The sequence below is a fragment of the Leishmania martiniquensis genome, chromosome 18 (assembly GCF_017916325.1).
Source record: "Leishmania martiniquensis isolate LSCM1 chromosome 18, whole genome shotgun sequence".
NCBI lineage: Eukaryota > Euglenozoa > Kinetoplastea > Trypanosomatida > Trypanosomatidae > Leishmania > Leishmania martiniquensis.
Window position 1 is genome coordinate 330910 of NC_090153.1, and position 15189 is coordinate 346098.

General features: G+C 62.0%; 3 protein-coding genes across 3 annotated transcripts; all 3 read left to right on the plus strand.

Annotated features, from left to right (window-relative positions):
• Nucleotides 1–388: 388 nt before the first annotated feature.
• Nucleotides 389–1621, plus strand: LSCM1_06727 (uncharacterized protein; the record flags this gene model as incomplete). The annotated part of the gene is made up of 1 exon (XM_067324137.1): nt 389–1621. The coding sequence occupies one exon, from the start codon at nt 389–391 to the stop codon at nt 1619–1621; it is 1233 nt and encodes a 410-aa protein (XP_067179484.1).
• Nucleotides 1622–2775: 1154 nt separating this feature from the next.
• On the plus strand, nt 2776–10758 carry LSCM1_06728 (uncharacterized protein; the record flags this gene model as incomplete). Its single annotated transcript, XM_067324138.1, has 1 exon — nt 2776–10758. One exon carries the CDS (start codon nt 2776–2778, stop codon nt 10756–10758), a length of 7983 nt encoding a protein of 2660 aa, XP_067179485.1.
• Nucleotides 10759–11561: 803 nt separating this feature from the next.
• On the plus strand, nt 11562–14396 carry LSCM1_06729 (uncharacterized protein; the record flags this gene model as incomplete). The annotated part of the gene is made up of 1 exon (XM_067324139.1): nt 11562–14396. The coding sequence occupies one exon, from the start codon at nt 11562–11564 to the stop codon at nt 14394–14396; it is 2835 nt and encodes a 944-aa protein (XP_067179486.1).
• Between the last annotated feature and the right edge of the window lie 793 nt (nt 14397–15189).

Genomic DNA, 15189 nt, shown 5'->3' on the forward strand with positions numbered 1-15189 from the left:
TGCGTACCCTCGAGCTCGTTCATCTGCATAGGGACCCACACAAACGCTTAAATGCGTGTCACTCCACCCCAGCACGTGCGCCCCTTCCCCCCCCCACTCCTCAAGATGCGTCCTCGATGTGCCTGCATTCGGCCTCACCCACTCCCTCTCTACTGTCCACTTCCCCTTTCCGTCAGCTCGTCCACTCCCTCCCCCTCCCATTCATTTGAGTACGCGCGTTGCAGCGCTTACCGCGGTGGGCTCTCTCCTTACCATTTATCCCCTCCCCTCCCCTCACTCATTGCTCCTAATCCAGAGGCCTTCCCCCGCGACTCTACGCGGGTGCTCAACGACCAACGCAGTGGCCGTGGAGGAGGTGAACAGCACAGAAGGGGGAAAGAGTGTAGCCATGCAGCACGGAATCTCACCAGCGGCACCGCCCGGTACACCTAGCGTGTCAGCCGAGCCTAGCGTCATGGCCGAGTACCTTTTCTTCCCCGTGTACGACTACATCGTGCAATTTTACCCCAAGTCGTGGGTGCCCAACAAAGTCACGCTGTTCGGCATCTTTTCCACTGTTGCCTCATCCATGTTGCTTCTGAGCTCCATGCCGGCGGGGCTACAGTTCCAGCCCAGCGGTGTGCAGCTGCTGCCCGCCTCCCTCGTCGAGGGCGCTTCGACAGCGCAGGTGCCGCCGCTGGCGCCAACAAGGATGACGCCAGTCCTGCCTTTCCTGTCGCCTTCACATATGCTGATCCTGTGTGGGGCGCTGAACCTGCTCTACTGCGTCGCCGACAACACGGACGGCCGCCTCGCTCGTCGCGACAAGAAGACGAGCGTCATTGGTGAGTACCTGGACCACGGGCTTGACTGTGTTACATCTCTCTTGTCGGTGAGCTGCGCCTTCGCGCTGCTTTCGTCCCTCTGCAACATGACCATCTCTGTGTGCCTCATCGCCTTTGCCACGGCGCTCTCCCACACGCTGCACTTTGAGGCGAACATCTTCATCTGGGGCAACCGCATCGCCACCGTCGATGAAGCCATGATTTTCTTCGGCGTGTGTATATGGTGGCCCCTCGTGTGCCCGAGGGTGAGCACCACGAGGGTGCCAGGGTGGCTTATCGAGAGCGTATTCGGCCCGAACAGCAGCTGGACCGCCTACCTGCGCCAGCTGCGCATGATCGAGCTTGTCTACATCTTCTATAGCGTGGCACTGGCGCAAACTATCTTCAGCCTGGTAAGCCGGCGCTGGCGCATGCTGTGCCGCATTCACGTCATCTTCAGCGTGCTGAACAGTGCTCTGCTTCTGTCCCTGATAGGGGTGCATGGCGACCACATTGCTGCCGCTGCGCCAGCCACGTCAGTGCCCGGGTACACGTGGGGGCCCTTCACGTACCCCGCTGTGTGGATCATCACGGCTGCCTGCACCTCGAGCACGATTATCCACATACCCATTGTGGCACGCTGCGCTCGCCTGCCGAGCACCAACCCGCTGCCGCTGGCGGGGGTGATGCTGGTGTGGTTCGTCTTCGCTTCCTGTCCAGTTGGCGGCACCCTTCTCGCCGTGCTCCTTCACGTCGGGCAGTTGCTGTTCAACGTGGAGCTCATCAAGCAATGCGTGCAGGACAATAATGCAGAGTAGACGCGACGCTGTCTGCGTGAAGGTCCCGATAAACACTTGGGCTGGCAGTAGCAGCAGCACACTCTTCGTCGAGTTGTGGGCACATTGCCCGTCCCGCACAAGGCTGCTTAGGTGCGGCTCCAATCGATATTTCGGCGATAATTGTGTTCGCCGTGATCGAGGGGAGGGAACGGCGGTGATCGGCAGCGGGTGGTGTTGACGAATGTCTGTCGGCTCGCGATTTACCGCACACGACAGGCAGACAGCACATCAGGTGGCCCGTAAAAGGGATACGTCATCGAGTGTCCATCCATCCATCCACACACACACACACACACACAACACAAACTTGTGTGTGTGTGCGTGTGTGCGTGCGAAGGGGCGGAGGAGACCATAGTGAAATGCTTCACGTTTCTTCGTCCAAGAAAGGCCGCCCAGTTTAAGACAAGGCCTCCTCTCTTCACGGTGTCCATTCTCCCCCTCCCCCTCCCTTGGCAGTAAGGCGCGGCATCGTGCTCCGCAGAGGCGGCGACAGGCTCTCTTGCATGGCAACAGTATTCCGGCTCTGCGAAGCGTAATCAGCGAAGTGTCCACGGCCACCGCAGCAGTCATTCCCACCCACCCACCCCCGCCTTGCTACGCACTGTCGACGCGCTCGCGAAAGACAGCAGAGGAAAAAAGAGGCGATTGGATTAAGAAGAAAAAAACGGACAGCGCAGTCGTCCCGTGCAGCCGTGAAAATGTGTCGAGTAGCACCGCCACATATCCGGCATGTACTCACTCATGTTGGCCCCACAACGACACGAACTTGAACTCTCGTCCCTCCTCTCTGGTGTCTGACACACACACACACGCACACACGCGGCCGGCGTGCACATCATACATATATATATATATATATGTCTACACATATTGCTGACGGAATCACATCGGAAGTGTTCGGGTCCGTTCTTCATTGCGATAAAAAGAAAGCGAAAGGGCGCCCTCTCCGACTCCTTCATCGATCTGTCGGCCCCTGTGGTGCGTGTCTGTCTACGCCTCTCCATTCCCTCCGCCCTCCCGTCTCTGCTTCCATCGACGGTGACCTCTTCGTGAGCACTGGTGGCAGACCGCGAGAGAGAAGAGGTGGCGAACAATCGCTTCATTGCCCCTCCCCTCCCTTTATTTTTGTCACGATGGAATTTGCGCAGGTGGTGCACGCACTGCAGCGGGCCGCAACGGTGCCGCTGGGGGTGGAGGTGCTGCTTCAGTACAACAACCCTCTTTCAGAAAAAGAGGTAACGCAGCTGCGCGAGTTCCGGCACCTGCAGCGAGAGCAGCTTGAGGGAGGCCTAAAGGTAGAGGAGCCGACCGAAGAGATCTTGGCTCTTTCACGTCGTCCGGCCAAGGCCCTTCACCCGCTGCAGGTGGTGCAGTGTGTTCTAAGCGCGACGGGGCTTCCCTCCGTAAAGCCAGAGCAGCAGCGTCGACTGCGAAAGCAGGTGCTGTCGCGGGTCTCTGCGGTGACGCCGCTTTCGTTTGTGGAGTGGTGCACCGCCGTGCAGGCAGTGTACCACACATGCTTGCAGCGCGACGACAGCTTGCCTGCAGCGCTGCTGTGCGCGGAGGAAGTACTGCAGCTGGCGGCGCCGGTGCTGCTGCACGCGCCCCCGCCCCCGCCGCTCTCCACAGCCGCCGCGCAGCGCGCCTCGTGGCGGAGGAATGGCGACACGCAACAGCGGCCCCGAAAAGACACGACCGTCCCTCGGCTGAAGGAGTACACGGACAGCGAGGGAGTGCAACTTTTCCTGAAGGCGCTGGCGGCTCTTGTGCACCGTTACGCCGCCCTCCACGCACGCAACGGAAAGCACACCCTGAAAGAGGCCCCTGCGAAGGGGGAGGCCTTCTTCAACTACGCCCCCATCCGCCATCTGCGTCGGCTCATCCAGAAGCATGCGAGCCAAGACGTGGACGCGGTGCGCAAAGCAGTCCAGTCCCTGGCGCCTGCCGAGAGGATTGCCCTCACGCCTCTCTTTCAGGGTCAGGCACAGCAGCTCTCGCTCACCAAGGATGAGCTCGGCTCCGCGATCAAGGCAGCGGCACTCGTGGTCTATCACGTTCTCGGTGCACGGCGCCCTGTGGCAGGGGCGCTGAAGTTGGAAAACGCTGATGCGGCGCTGCCATTCGTGCTCTACGCAATGGGCCTGCCGAGAACCCCACGCGACGCCTTCTTGGACTACGTCGCCGTGCTCGCCTCCGCCCCAACGGCGGACGTTGCCGCGTACATGAAGGCGAAGGGCAAGGAGGCCCTCGCCCAGTGGATTGTTCCCTTCACCGTGAACGCCGACGCCTTGCTGCCCGTTGTAGAGCGCGTCAGTCCCACCTACGCGCGGCTGATGCAGCAGCTCTGCGCTGCAGCACCAGAGATGCTAACGGTGCTGCTTCAGACAATCGCGTACGCCGTCGGCACTCGCTGTCGCACTCCACGTGAGAAAGAAGTGGCGATGAGGCTGCTGTGTGACATGCTGGAGGCGCTGCCTAGCGAGATGCGCATGAAGCTGGAGCCTACGGCTGAAGTCGTTTCGACACTGAGTCGGGAGGTAGCCATGCCAGCTATGGAGTCGGCTGCACAGGCCTTCCGGCTCACCTCAATACTGCGGCTGGAGGCGGCAGTAGAGGACGGGCTGATGGGCGCGCTGAAGAACAGCCGCAAGGAGGCGGCTATTCGCCGCGCTATGCTCATCCATCTCGATGTGGAGCGTACGCCGGTCTCCGTAGTTGATGGCCTCATAAGAGGGTTATTGAAGGACTGCGAAGAGGTGGTGGTGGTGCGTCCTGACGCATACCTCGCCCTCTCCTTCGCTCTGGCGCGTGGCGACGTGGCCACGGTCGCGAAGCTCCACCCGCTGTTATGCACCGCCGAGGTACTGCGCCAGCTGGACGGCAACAAGCACGAGCAGGCCCGCGCCGCACAGGTGGCAATCGAGCTAGCGAACAGCGGCTACGGTGTCGCGCTTGTGCAGCTGTTGACAAGCCACCACGGGCTGCTGCGCCGCCCGCTGCTGGCTTACGTCAAATCAATCGCCTCGGATATGTCGCGCATCATGTCGCTATGGAGCTGCCTGACGCAGCACGTCTTCGGGCTCGAGTCGACTGGTTCGCCCCCCATGATTATCGGCGAGACAGCCGCGCCGGCGCTTGTTGCAGTCGGCACAGCACTGCTGCAGCACGCCCCACGCCTTTCTCTCTCGACAGCTCTCAGCGAGCTTCTGCTCTGTGCTGGCCACGATAACGTGCAGGGCGCCGACCCATACTTCTACAAGGCCTCCAGCTGCCTGTTGCGCCGGCACTGCCGCGCCAGTCTTGCCGTGCTCGAGCGGCCCTTGCGTCAGGTGCTCACCGGCGGGGAGAGCCAGGAGCACCTCCTTTCTCAGCAGGCGAAGAGTGTGGCGCGGCACCTCATCGAGGTGACAGGCAAGGATGTGGAACACCAGTCCACCGCCGCATGCCGTGCAGTGGTGTTGCTGCTCACGCAAACGAGCCCTGCGGCCTCGCGCGATATCTTCGTTGCCCTCGCAGAGGCGGCACAGGTGTCGAAGGAGTGGTTCCTGGCGCTGTCCGCCGAGGATGCAGCGATCGCCGCCGAGGACGTCGAGGCCATGGACGCCTACGAGCATCGTACGCTGCGCGAGCAGCAGCTGCTGAAGATCTACCCGGAGCGTCCGCCAAAGGGCATGTCCGGCGACGACTTCGTCGAGATGAAAAGGAAAGACGCGATGGCGCTTGCGAAGGGGCGTGAAGCGCTGCGCGCGGCCCTGGAAAAGCGCAGCCGCGCCATCATGCCAGCCATCCATCAGCACAAGTCCATCTACCTTGCCATTCGACTGCTCGGGACGCACGGACGCTTCGACCTGGAGGCGGTGCCTATCCTGTACGCGCCGCTTCAGGCTACTGTTACAGAACTTTGTATGCAGGGCAAGGCGACGCACGTGCTGGCGGTGCTTGCGACGGACGCGCTGGCGGGCCTGTTCGCACACACGCCGCTTGGGAGCATGGCGGAGAACATGGTGAGCACAGTTGCCCGACTGACGCCGCTCCAGACGCTCGCGGTGGAGGATGTCAGTCGGGTGTCGGCGATGGCGCATGCGCTGCGCCAGTCCCTCACGCAGATGCTTCCCGCCCCGCTGTTCGTTGTTCTGACGGCCTTCGCACGCGTCGCGTTCAAAGCTGGCCGCGGCTCCAACGCTGTCTCGACGACGATCCCGGTGGCCACGCAGCATCAAGTGCTCGGGATGCTCATGCAGAACATCGGCCAGGTGAACCTACCCGGCCCAACCGCCGCGATGGAGCTGCTGACCAGTATCCTGCATAGCTTTCCCTCACTTTACAAGAGTGTGCAGCAGGGCTTCTACACGCTGATGCCGATGGTGCCCGGCGAGCGACTCTCAGCTGTGGAGGCGGGGCTGTTCAACACGGTCGACTCCGTGCGCGAAGTGACGGCTGCGGCCTTCGGTCGCTTTGCGCACTTCGAAAGGTGCCGCCGCGCGCTCGTGCTGGCTGCCACCCTCGCCGACGATCCGGTGCCTAACGTCGCCAAGCACTTGCGGAAGATAGTGGAAGGTGCGGTGGAGAAGTACAGCTTCGTGTTGCAGCCCTCCGACTGGGGCGACTTGTTGTATTTTCTGGCCACCTATGGCCGTCGCAGCGAGGCGAGCGCGCTCCGTGTGACGGAGACGATGCACCAGCTCTTTGCGCGTCGCCCGACAACGGACGAGGCGGCACAACTGCAGTGGGTGGACGAGCTGAAGACCCTTGGGGGGTCGCCGTCCGTGATTGCGCTCGAGGGCTTGTCCTCTGCCTACCTGGGTCGCGTGCCTGCCGTGGTCATGGACTACCTCTGCCAGCTCCTGGACAACCCTCAGACAGGCGAGGCGCTGCTCCGGCAGACCCTCAAGGCCGGCCGCACCGTGCTGGAGGCGGCCGACCTGGAGCTGCTGAGGAGCATCTCGTCGCAGATGCAGACGCGGCTGGCGAAGCCGCCGAAAGATGTGACGCAGGGGCACAGGGAGCAATACCTGGCGACTGCCACAGTGTGGCTCGGCATCATGAGCTGCCGCCTGCAGGAGACGGGGCTGTTAGAAGCCATCATTGACCAGCAGAGCCGCACCCTCAACAACTCGCAGTCCGCCATGGTGCACCGCTGCGTGTGTGAGTCGATGGCAGACATCAGCCGCAACGAGCGCATTCACGGCTCGCAGAAGCTCGACGAGTTCGTCGAAAAGTGCCTCAAGCAAACAATCCACTCCGGCTCCTACGTGAAGAAGAAGGCGCACGCGTGGGGTCTCGTGGGCGTCATCAAGGGCTTGGGCCTGACGTCGCTGCGCCGCTACAATGTCATGGGCATTCTGCGCAAGGCGGCCCACGAGAAGCACGTAGAGCGGTCGGGCGCGATGGTACTCTTGGAGGTGCTGTGCAGCGAGATATCCCCCCTCTTTGAACCGTACGCGCTGTCCATGGCGACGGAGTTGCTGGAAGCGGTCGCAGACACCGACCCAAACATTTCGGAGTGCGCCGATGATGCCGCGAAGGAATTGATGGCGAAGCTTTCGGGGGTGGGCCTCCGCCAGCTGATCCCGCGGTTGGTAGAAGGGCTTGCCTCGGACTCCGCGAAGAAGCGCGTGCCACCGCTGAACTTCATCGGCTACGTGGCCTTCTGCTCGCCGAAGCAGCTCGCCGCTGCCCTGCCAGAGATTATGAAGCATATTCGCAGCTGTCTCTTCGACGTGAACAACTCCGTCTCCGCAGCGGCCTCGAACGCACTGCGCCGAGTCGCTGGTGTCGTTTCGAACCCCGAGATTCAGGAGCATGTGGAACTGATCCTAAGCGCGATGCGCTCACCCAGCACGGAAACGGAGCCGGCGCTTGATGCGCTGCTCTACACGCGCTTCGTTAACATGGTGGACCCCGCCTCGCTGGCCCTCATTGTTCCGGTGCTCTCACGCGGTCTTGGTGGGCAGGCGGGGCGCACGCGGCCCAAGGCTGCGCAGATTGTGGCGGCCATGGTCAACCTTGTGAGCGACCCACGCGCGCTGCTCCCCTACACAGAGGAGCTCGTGCGGCTACTGGAGGAGGCCTCACAGGACCCGTCGACGGAAGCGCGCACGACAGCGGCGAAAGCGGTCGCCGCGCTCGCCTCCGCCATTGGCGGCAACCTCATCGACGAGATCTGCGAGTGGGCCTTTGGCGTACTGCAGCGCGTTCAGTCAGGCACAATCGAGAAGGCCGGTGCGGCACAGGTGTTCGTGGAGGTGGTGAACGGGTGTGGAGTAGAGCTGCTCAAGCTGTACTTCCCGACGATCCAGGTCGGCATGACGGACGAGCGGCCACCGGTGCGAGAGGGCTTCCTGTACATCATGGTGTACGCCCCGTCCACGCTTCGGACAGAGACCTTTCAGGAATTTCTGCCTCTCTCTCTGCCGTGGGTACTCGAGGGCCTCTCACACTTCTCCGACCGCGTGCGCGACGTGGCGCTGGCCGCGGGTGACAGCATCGTCTCCCTCTATGGCACGCGCAACTTGGAGCTCGTGCTGGGCCCGCTGCTGGACGGTGTGAGCAGCGAGGTGACAACGCTGCGGCAGAGCTCCCTGCAGCTGTCCGCAAAGCTCATGCTGCACCTTGTGGCGCACATCAAAAAGAAGTTGCGCATCCAGATGGCCATGGACGAAGCAGACGAGGAGACGCGCGCCGAGCTGGCGACCTCGATCGGCGCGACAGTGGGCGGCAACGAGAGCGGCGTCGCAGCGGCTGCCGGTGAGGATGGCGAGGACGGTGCCATTCTCACGATGGAGGCGGCGCGCGACGTAGAAAAGCGCGGTGTATCGATTCTCAGCTCCCTCGAGGAGATACTTGGCACAGGCCACCTCGTACGCATGCTCTCCGCTCTCTTCTGCGGCCGCCACGAACACAACGCAAACGTGCGCACCGACTCGAACATGGCATGGCAGGCGTGCGTAGCGAGCATCCGCGCTGCCGTCAACAAAATCTTCGATGGCCTGACGCTGCTACTCGTACGCTTCGCATCGTCTGATAACCCCGATTGCGTGGAGGTGGCGGAGAAGACGATCGAGTTCACAATTCGCATGAACGAGACGATCGAGCGCTTTGTGGACACGCTCTGCAGCACGTACAAGGCAGACAGCCGCCGGGTAAAGCTCGGCTCACTCGTGTGCCTCGGCACAGTCGTCCAGTTTGCCGACCCGCGGCGGCTGGTGAGCATGGGCGGTCAGATAGTAGGGTGTGTGCTGCCGGGCATGCAGGAGCACGACGCCGTGCAGGAAGCGGCCCGGGAGGTGTTTGCGCGCGTTTCGAAGCTGATTGGCCCGCGTCTCATCGAGAGCGCCGTGGAGGCGCAGCTCACGACAAGCGTGCGTGGCGTAGTGGAGGTAGTAAAGGTGAAGCCGGGGGTGGCCCTGGCGCTGGTCTTCAAGCACCTGAACGCCCTCGAGACACATACGAACCACAACGTGGAGCTGCTCGACACGATCCTCGACATCGAGGAGGCCGAAGAAGAGCTGCGCCGCTACCACGAGGACATGGTGCGCCTGCTGCTCCAGTTCTGCGTGGAGGCGCTGGACGACGCGCAGGAGCTCATGATCAAGTACGTGAAACTCGCGCCACGCGAGTTCGAGGTAATACCGATCGAGGCTTTCACAAAGGCGATGAACATCCCAGCGAGGCGCCACGGCGCGCTGATGGCCGCCTCGGCGTACGGCCTTGGCACGGACCTCGACAACGTCGACGGTATCAATGCCGTCTTCCGTGCCCTTGTCGACGCCCTCGGCGACGACACCGAGGACACACGCAGCCTCGCCCTTCGGTCGATACCTGCGTTGCTGAACTCGCTCGAGAACCGCGTGCTGGGCACACTGGAGGACGAGGAGCGTGAGGACATCATGACGAGCAAGCGCGCCGCCGGTCGCTACCTGCTGCAGTTCCTCAACCTATTCCAGACTGCGCTGGCAGCCACAGCGCGCGCGTACATCAGCAGCAGCACCCCGGAGTTCACTGTGCTGGGCGAGGGCGAGCCACGCCTCTTCGACGTGCTCATGACCTTCTACAACCGTGGCCTGGACTATGGCACACCGCAGCAGAAAGTGGAGGCGGTGGAGTGCATTCAGGACCTCATGCGCTTCGCCCCACGCGCGGTCAGCGCATCAGCCGCCAACACGGTAGCTGGCCGCTGCTCCAAGGTGCTCTTCACACGCAACGAGGGGTCTGTGGTGCTGGCGCTGGTGCGCCTGTGCCTGCAGCTCATGAGCTACCCGGCCAGCGGGAAGGAGAAGATGGTCGAAGGGACGATGGCGCTCGCCATGTTCAACGCCGTCCTTTGCGACTTAGGCGAGGCGCGTGTGTTGGCACTGCATGTTGCGGTTCAGCTGCTGGCACGCTCGGAAAAGTACGCTGATCTGATTCTTGGCACGGTGGTGACAAAGAGGACGACGGTCGACTCAACGCTCCTGCGCACCGTCATGTGCCGCTTCATCAGCGTGGTGCTGCGCTACGCCAAGTTCACGAAGAAGTTTCCACACATTCCTAAGTTGATGGACGTCGTGCGCCCCATGTGGGAGTCGCCGGAGTCGCCTGCGCTCGCGGCGGCGGCTGGTGTAGCCGTCGGTGCGCTCTGCATGTCGGAGAGCACTCCTGAAGAAGTTGTCGGCGACATCAAGGAGCGTGCGCTCTCTTACCTCATGACAAAAGGGATGCAGACGCTGGCAGGCTACGCCCTCGTGTACTCCCTCGTCACGTGCGCGCCGCAGCGCACGGATCAGGCCTTCCTCTCCACGTCGGCCGAGCACCTGTGCTCCGCTGCGAGCTTTTGCAGCGCTGACAAGCTCACATCCCTGTGGATGCTGCGCGCGGCGGCGGCTGTGGCAAGCACTGGCTGCGTGCCGGCCGCCATCAAGGTCGAGGCCTTTCTCCCGTTGTTGCGTCGCGTGAATCAAACGGACGAGCAGCTACTGAGCAGCGCGCAGTACTTCCGCGAGTGCGTGACGGCAGCGTACCCGGAAACGGTAAGCACACTGGAGGGAATGCCGGGCGAGTGCAGCAGCCAGTGGAACTCGGTCGGCACCTTTGACGCCGACCTTGATGACGAAGTTGTGGCCGACGTCACGCTGTAGTGCGGTTGCGACAGGTCGTCGGCGAGAGTGGAACTGCAACAGGGCATATGTTTGTGTCTGTGGGTGCGTGTGCGTATTCCTCACCACCTTTTGCCGGCCCAATAGCCTCTTTCATTCTCCTGTGATGAGTGCTCACGCCTCGGGCAGCGATGCATCGACACACACGCATGCGTCGTTAGAGCAACTGACAGAGGGGGGGCGGTGGCAGGGAAAAATGCGGGGCGCCCGTCTTAAAGTGCACACCTGTCTGTTTACCGGTGTGTCGTTAATGTCAAAAGATCTGTGCAAGTGCGCCCGTTGTGAGCTTACGGTTCTGAGCACGTTGGCTTATCACACATGCATACACGCGCACAGAGAGACCCCTCTCTCTTCACACCTCTCTCCCCGAGAGGCGGAAAGGGGCTCTAACGAACCGATGGCAGTGACGTGTGTGTGTGTGTCTGTGTGTGTGAGAGATACGGTGCAGCGTGCTCCCAGGCGGTGCGCTTTCGAGCTCGCTCACACACACACTATCTCGAGAGAGAGAGGGATGCAGGCTGCCCGTGGCGCGTACGCAAGCCAACCCCCTCACCACCACCACCACCACCGCCCTGGGCAACAGTGAAGGACAAATCTGGATGGGGCATCAAACCCAATGCCCGCGAATACGCTCACAGCTACTTTCTCCACGCACCGCCCTCTTCCCTTTAGTTTTTCGCCTTCATCCTGCGGCGGGTACTCCCTGCGCGCGCACCACACACATACGGGCCACAGTGCATTCGTGCCTTGAAGCCACGGCGCGGACAGGCACACGCGTACGCGCCATGCAGACCGTCTTTCAGCTCGCTGCCGTGCACGGCATGCTTTACACGGGAGGCAACGTCGTCTTCTCACCCGATGGCACGCAGCTCTACTCCCCCGTCAACAACTATTTGTCATCGATTCAGCTCCAGAAGGCGGGCCACCTCTCGCTTACATGCAGCAACAGCTCCATCAGTTGCTTCGACCTCTCCCCCGATGGTGACCTGGCCATCGTTGTCGGGCAACGTGGCATTGGCTTCTTTTACTCGATTTCTGCCCGCGTCGTACTCGACACCATCTCCTTCCCACCCAACTGCGCAATCTCGTGTGTCAAGTTCAGCCCGTGCGGCAAGTACGTCTCAGTAGCGCTGGAGTCCACACTGCAGGTGTACGCGGCGCCAGCCAAGCGCGTCGTGAGTTTCCACGGCTGCCACCGCATCGAGCAGCTTCATGCCGTTCTTACGCGCCCTATCACGAATCTTGACTGGACGGCAGATAGCGAGCACATCCTGGTGTGTGGTCAGGATGCGCGGATGAAGGTTGTACCGAGGCAAAGCAAGCTGCACCAGAAAGGTATGGCACTCCAACAGAACTCGCTCATCGGCCACCGCAGCGCCGTGCTGGGGGCATGGTTCACGAACGAGGACCACAGCGAGGTGGTGAGTGTAGCAGCGGACAACGTCGTGGTGACGTGGCGCCGCAGTGGCATTACACGTAAAGAGATGCTGCAGGCGATCGCCACGGCGCAGCTGCAGACTCGCCTGGGAGAGTGTGAAGATGGCGGCAGCGCCGAACTCGGTGACGTCGAGGAAGATGAGGAGGAGTCTCCGTCCCCCAAGAGCTTCCTCGAGCGCCGGCGGCTGGAGCAGCTACGCCTCGATGGCGTGCGCGTTTCGGCTGCTGATGACACCTACCTACCCCCAATTCTGCGCCACGCCTTCGAGATTAAGCACAAGTTCATGCTGTCGCACAAGGGCAGCGTCAGCGTCACGGCGTTCCACAAGCCTCGCGGGCTGCTTGCGATCGGGTACAGCAGCGGTATCTTCGCCATTCACGCCCTGCCGGAGGCGAAGGGTGAGGAACTGACTCTAGTGCACCTCCTCTCCATATCTGCGCAGTCACTGACGGCAGCGGCCTTCTCGCCAAGCGGGGACTGGGTCGCGTTCGGTAGCGCTCACCTCAAGCAGCTGCTCGTGTGGGACTGGAAGGCGGAGGCCTACGTCGTCAAGGAGCAGGCGCACTACTACGACATCGCCTGCGCTGCCATCACAGCGGACAGTACCAACATCATCTCTGGAGGCGAAGAGGGCAAGGTCAAGGTGTGGAAAGTCGCTTCGGGGCAGTGCTTCGCGACCTTCACCGAGCACACAGGGCCGATCACTGGCATCAGCACCAGCGCGAGCACGAACGCCTTCTTTACCAGCAGTCTGGACGGCACGGCACGCGGCTACGACCTCATGCGCTACCGCCAGTTTCGCGTCTTCAGCCCGCCAGAGCAAACTCAGCTTTCCTGCATCGCCGTCGACCCGTCTGGCGACGTTCTGGCGGTCGGCAGCAGCCAGGTAAACAAGATATTTCTGTTCTCTGTGCAGACGGGGCGCGTCATTGACGTCCTGCAAGGGCATGAGGCACCCATCGCGTGCGTGGCGTTCCACCCCTCTGGGACGACTCTCACCTCCGGCAGCATGGACCACCACCTCGTGTTTTGGGACCTATTCAACCAGAACGACAGCGGCGAGCGGCTCAAGGGGGACGGCGAGGTGCTGGACATCGGCACAGAGGTTCTGTGTATCACTTACAGCGCTAGCGGGCGACGGATGGCGGTGCTGACAGCAAAACAGGAGATCTCCGTCTACGAGACGACCGTCGCCAACGACCCTCAGCTGATCAAGACGTTTCTCACGACCTTTGACGCGGCCGGTGGCTGGCGCAAGGAGGTGGGGCCGACCAGCGCCAACTACGACACGCACTTCACGCGTATCAGCTTCTCGCCCGAGGGCGAGAAGCTCATCGCCGGCGGCGACTCTAAGTGGCTGGTGCTCTACCACGCGACGCAGGGCTACGTACTCAAGAAGTGGCCCATCACACACAATCTCGACGTGCAGGGTGCAGAGGAGCAGTATCAGTGGCGCAGCATGAGCGAGGCAGGCTTTCTCGGCGACATCGACGTGGACGAAGACGACATGCACCTGTCGCGGCGCAAGCTGCTGGAGATGCCTGGCAGCCGCCACCGTCACTTCGCGACGGGGAAGCGCAAGACGGAGCTGACGGCGCGTGCGATGGACGTGGCGTTCGCGGCTACTGGCTCAGAGTTCATTGCCGCAACGACAGATGGCCTTCTGCTGTTCTCGACGCGCGTGGCGCGTCCGCGCTTTCAGCCGCTGCAGCTCAAGTTGCAGGTGAACACCGAGGAGGTGCGCCAGCAGCTTGCGAATGGACTGCCAGTGTTGGCCCTTATCGGTGCCTTGAGCCTTGGAGACGCGGTGCTTGGTGTGGAGTGCCTGCGCCGAATGCCACGTGACTCGATCCCGGTGGCTGTGACGGCTGTCCCCTCGTCCCTTTTTCCGCAGCTCATGCAGTGGGTAAGCGATGAGGTGGAGCACTGTCGCGGCGTCGAGCATGCCTTGTTATGGGCACAGTCTCTTCTGCTCCACTCCAATGAGGCCTTCGGCGGGATAGCAGCGCAGCAGGACGCACAGGTGTTGCCAGCGCTGAAGACGCTGCAGCGCAGCCTCTACCAGCACCGCCTGCTCACGGAGCTCTCACGCGAAAATTACTACTCTGTCAAGTACCTCGCCGACGCGGCGCGCATGAACACGTCCAAGCTGGAGCCGATTGCCGAAGACGCCATGGAGTAGTGAGCCTGAGAGATGGCGTGCACAGCTGCGCTCTCCTGACCACACATGCATTAACTGGCAAAGCAGCTGCCCGCTCAGCGCGAGCAGCGTGGTGGGGTGGGGGAAGGAGGGCGAGCCGTATACAGAGATCACTCCACTTCCTCCTCGCCCTCGTCCTTCGACATTCGTACATCATTGGGGGAGGGAGGCAGAAGAGGAGGACGTCTGTATGTGTGCGTCAGTCTGTAAGTCTGTGTCTGTGTGTGTGTGTGTGTTTGTGCTTGGAAATGCGATACGCTAACGAGCACACGTGTAAACTGTGGCGCTCGCCTCTCACGTATTCCATCACGTAATCCAACCAAAGAAAGCAGGCAGAGGCGCAAAGGGCCGAAGCGCCAGGCGCACTGACAGCTGCTGGCAATGCTGCAGCAAAGTCCAACGTGGCCACAGGAAGGGGCTGGACAGAGCGAGGAGTGAGTGAATGGCAGGCGGGGGGAGGGGGGCAGTATATAAGAAAGGAGGAAGAGTCCGTGGAAACGCGCATGACGGAGAGCACACGGTAGGGGGGTGCTCACACTTGCCTCTTGTGCAAGGAGAGATCGTGAGACGCCAAGCGCAGGATGCGAGATGAGCGTGTCGGTTTGTACGTGAAGGCGCACTGCTCGGCCAAGCGCCTGAGTGCGCTAACGTGCCGGGTGCTCCTCCTTTCCTTCCCCACCGGAAGCCCCTGCCGCTCACCCTCGCGAGCTCACGCAAGCCACTGCGAGTGCGCATAGGCACCCCTCCTCCTCACCCTGAAGAGCCAGAGAGTATA